At 45.7% G+C, this 3,861-nt stretch overlaps 1 protein-coding gene across 1 annotated transcript; it reads right to left on the bottom strand.

The window, feature by feature from the left end:
* Positions 1-2,234: 2,234 nt before the first annotated feature.
* Positions 2,235-3,301, bottom strand: LOC103316677 (chymotrypsin-1-like). Its single transcript, XM_008211710.3, has 4 exons — positions 3,212-3,301; positions 2,800-3,140; positions 2,476-2,727; positions 2,235-2,403 (listed from the first exon to the last, which is right to left on the bottom strand). Exons 1-4 carry the CDS (start codon positions 3,252-3,254, stop codon positions 2,254-2,256), a joined length of 786 nt encoding a protein of 261 aa, XP_008209932.1. The 5' UTR covers positions 3,255-3,301; the 3' UTR covers positions 2,235-2,253.
* Between the last annotated feature and the right edge of the window lie 560 nt (positions 3,302-3,861).

The following is a 3,861-nucleotide window of genomic DNA, read 5'->3' as shown; positions in this document are numbered from 1 at the left end:
AATAAAATCTCCTTCGAGCCGTAGCTATACTCTTACTCTCTTTCACTCTCGGCTGTGTTGGGTCGAGTTACCTACTGCGAAAAAAAGTGAAATTCCCTCTAATTTTTCCCTCTTAATAGATTTGCATACATTTCCCGGCTGCGCGCGGCTCTTTTACCCGCTGCAGCTTTTCCGTAACAGAGAGAGAGAGAGAGAGAGAGAGAGAGAGAGAGAGAGAGAGAGAGAGAGAGAGAGAGAGAGAGAGAGAGAAAGCTTTCTCATTGGAAGGTAAATACAAATTACATTTTTTTCCTCCGACGCTCTTCTACGGTTAATTGAAAAAGTGGCTGGTTTTTCAATTAGCCTCTACGGCGCGCATCGGCTTTGACTAATTTTCGACGGGTATAAGATTTAAACGCGCTATTATATTTCATATCTCTGACTCCCGTTGTCGCGGACAGGCTTTTAAATCCGGTTTTTGTACACACGCGTACCTATATATGGATATGCGATTGTGTGTACAGTAGTTCGGAATCATTCGTCACCAGCAAAATTACTATACGATTTAACGGTGAACGATACTTCGTTTTTTCTTTAAAGATCGAGTTTGAAAAATGTACGTCGCATTTTTATAAGAGCAGGAAACTGAATAAACGTTTTGTTTTTCGACATCGTGACCCGGCAGAATTTCAAACTCGTCGTATAATCTTTGAACGATCATCAGCCGCAGCGGTAAAAGCCTGCATATTAGGAACGGCGAAGCGCACCAGTTGCCGTGTACGGTCGTCTCTCGAACTGCTATGTGTACATCCGAGAGAGGTACACGCTCGTGCGACTGCTTATTAGAGCTATTAGAGCAGCTCGCTTCGTGTAGGAATAGACGGCAGAGAGGTTGCACAATTAGGTAATGTTTGTGGCGTCCAGAAGTGACCGACCCCTATAGTAGCAGCGGAGCCTCCAATTGCCTTTTCATCTCTTTCTTATACCTCCTAACCCCGAGCTTTTGCTCTCATTGTTTCCTCTCTATTATTCCAGCTTTTTGGCAATTTCGAGATTTCCGCTTTACGAGCCACGCGCCGCTGGCCCGAATCGAGAGTATATAGTAGAGCACTGAATATTCGATCGAGCAAGGTGCCGTTGCGCCGCGAAATTTTTTTGTGTATACAGACTTGGATTTATCGTTAAAAAATGCACGGCTCGCTGCGCATACAGCGAGTCGATATGTTGACTCGTACTTTGACGCCGATCTCGTATTCATGCTTATTCTATGGTATACCCGAGGGTTTTATTGTTTTCAATTTTGCAGCCGCGGAGGTATAATATCCGCCCTCGTGGCTTAGAATTTGATGTCTCGACCTTTTTCCGTTTTAGGAAAAAACTGCAAAGTTTCCGAATATAACCCAGCGTGACTCGACGAGAAGAAAAAGAAGAAGAGCGAAGCATTAGAAGCGAACGAAATTGAAGCAGACAGAGAGCCGTAATTCGGTCCAGCCGCGCGGCGGCGAGTATACTCTCATCATAACTAAGTTTATCGTCGCGTCGCTCGTCGCATTACGGCCGTAACGAGTCACGCACACACACGTATCACTTTCTTACGCATCGCATATATAGTCAGCCGTCGGAAATACAGCGCATCGCACACATCGGAGTGTCAGGCCGAAGTGTACTCGCCGCTGGAATCCGAGATGACGTAACCGAGTCTGCTATATAAACTCCGCCGTGATCGCTCTGTGTACTCGACATTTAAAGCTCTTTCTCTTGCTCTATCCATCTTGTACGCGTCGTTCCGCTCCTTATGACCCGCATATGATCGCGCACGGGATTACGCGCGCCTGCTAAGAAGGATGTGCGAGTTAAGTCGGCTCGTTACATTAGCGGAGATGAACTCATATTCCGCGTTTACTCTTCTCGGCTCTCTCGGTTGGCTTTTTCGTGAAATACTGGCGTATTTTCCTGGATTTCTCTCGCACCCTCTGTCTTTCTCCGATGATGTATACGTGACACGCGTCTTTGGCGCTTCATCGACGCATTAACGCCGCGACTACGACGAGTCTTGATGAGTTTCACTCACTTTCTATACTCGCTCGCCTTTTACGCGCGTCTCTTCGTTTTATCGACGCGTCGATTATTGCGGCGAGCTTTTATTTTTATCGTTTAAGGGGGCATGATTAAAAAAGTTAAAATCGAGGGAACGTAGAGCTTTGAGCTGCGTATAATTGGGGAAAGAACGTTGAATAAAAATTCTTCTGCAGAAATAAATTACATCACAGCAAATCATTTATTAATCGCGGATTCGATAAAGTCTTTATGCGAGTAGATGTTCGTGTAGACTTCAGGTGTTCCACTAACACAGATTCCTTCATTGATCCAAGAAACGATTCCGACCAGTTTGTTGCCGACGACCAGAGGACCGCCGCTGTCACCCTATTATTAATGCATCGCGTATTGAATTAGAATACGCAGTAAAAAAACCTCAACGATTTAAATAGTACTTACGCGACAAGCACCCGCGCCCTTAGCAGCTACCGCGCAAAACTGGTCCTCGAATATGGGTCTGTCGTCGGGGTAGTACGGCTGGCACTCGGCACTCGTCAGAACTGTCGTGCTGAGCTTCTGCAGCTGGACGGAGTCGGTTCCGTTCTTGGTTCGTCCCCAGCCGGTCAGAGTAGCCGTGATGCCACTTTCGACGTCGTGGTCGACTAGCTCGATTTTCTGCTGGTACTCGTCGAACACGATTTCGTCCTCCAACTGTGTAAAGTTCCAGAATATTACACCTGCGCAATAACCGAGAAAAAGAACATCTATGGAAGCTGGACTGACCGTGATTACGGCGATATCGTGACGATAGGACGAGGCAGCGGCTCCGTCAAAGTCCTCGTGTTTCTCGATACTGGCGATCTGGTGAATATGTCCGGTGGTGTCGTTGGTATTGCGATCCGTCCCCGTGATTACTCTGCCGAAGTTGAAGGGGGGGAACATGAAGACAGTCATGCAGTGGGCGGTCGCGAGGATGTGCTTTTTGCTGAGGATGACACCGCTGCAGATGTGCTTATGCGGAGCCATCAGACCCATCTGTATCATAGCCTGATATGGAAAGTCTCGGATGCTCGCGTCGGTGCCTTCGATTATTCTCGGTCTGCGGACGCCGGCATCTATGCTTCCTGATGATCATCGAACGTTACATTTAATTATTGTATTATTCGCTCTGCGAGTGTAATGTCAATGTACTTACCAACGAGGAGCGCGAGGCTCAGGAGAACAGTAATCGACTTCATCTCGTATACGACTATTCTGAATGATAACCCGACGAGGCTTATATGCCTTTTCACCGGGAAAAAAGAAAAAAACGGTAGCAAACATGGTTGCTATTTACTCTGCACTAACACTCAGAACTTAAATTTGTACGCAATTTTGTTATTCCCCCGTTTTATCTGAACATAAACAGACTTTGTATGATATGACTATACATGACATTTCTTTGAACTACTTTTTCAGGAAAATGTGAGTCACCCCCTACACGATTAATTGAATTATTTGTTGCGATATTTTTAATTTAAGCTTAACTCAAATGATACAAGCAAATTCACTTGTTCGTTACAGATTCAAGGAAGTCTGTCTTTGCATAAACATTAGTGTACAGAGGCTTATGTCAATCGAATGTCGAGCTAATTTGGAGATTAGATAAGACAATTGAAAATGACAATGTCACGCTCATTATCTTGGTATCGAAAAAATTATCAAAAGCATACCACTACCATACATCTTCTTTATTCCAGACGCGCCACAGGCAACCCATCCTTTCTCCCTCCAAGTCTCATGCAGGATGCGTAATGCCCGTGGCATACCTAAGGTCCCGATTCGTCGCCGCCCACGACACGGAAG

This window comes from Nasonia vitripennis, chromosome 2 (genome assembly GCF_009193385.2).
Source record: "Nasonia vitripennis strain AsymCx chromosome 2, Nvit_psr_1.1, whole genome shotgun sequence".
NCBI classification, from domain to species: domain Eukaryota; kingdom Metazoa; phylum Arthropoda; class Insecta; order Hymenoptera; family Pteromalidae; genus Nasonia; species Nasonia vitripennis.
The sequence above is the reverse complement of the archived record's forward strand: the minus strand, read 5'-3'. Positions and strand labels throughout refer to the sequence as shown.

Bases quoted from the DNA above. Each gene is read 5' to 3' on its own strand.
- LOC103316677 (XM_008211710.3), bottom strand. From the start codon at position 3,254: ATGAAGTCGATTACTGTTCTCCTGAGCCTCGCGCTCCTCGTTG. The intron at 3,141-3,211 runs GTAAGTACATTG...GATGATCATCAG, and splicing joins GAGCCTCGCGCTCCTCGTTG to GAAGCATAGATGCCGGCGTC. The intron at 2,404-2,475 runs GTAAGTACTATT...CATTAATAATAG, and splicing joins AGGGCGCGGGTGCTTGTCGC to GGTGACAGCGGCGGTCCTCT.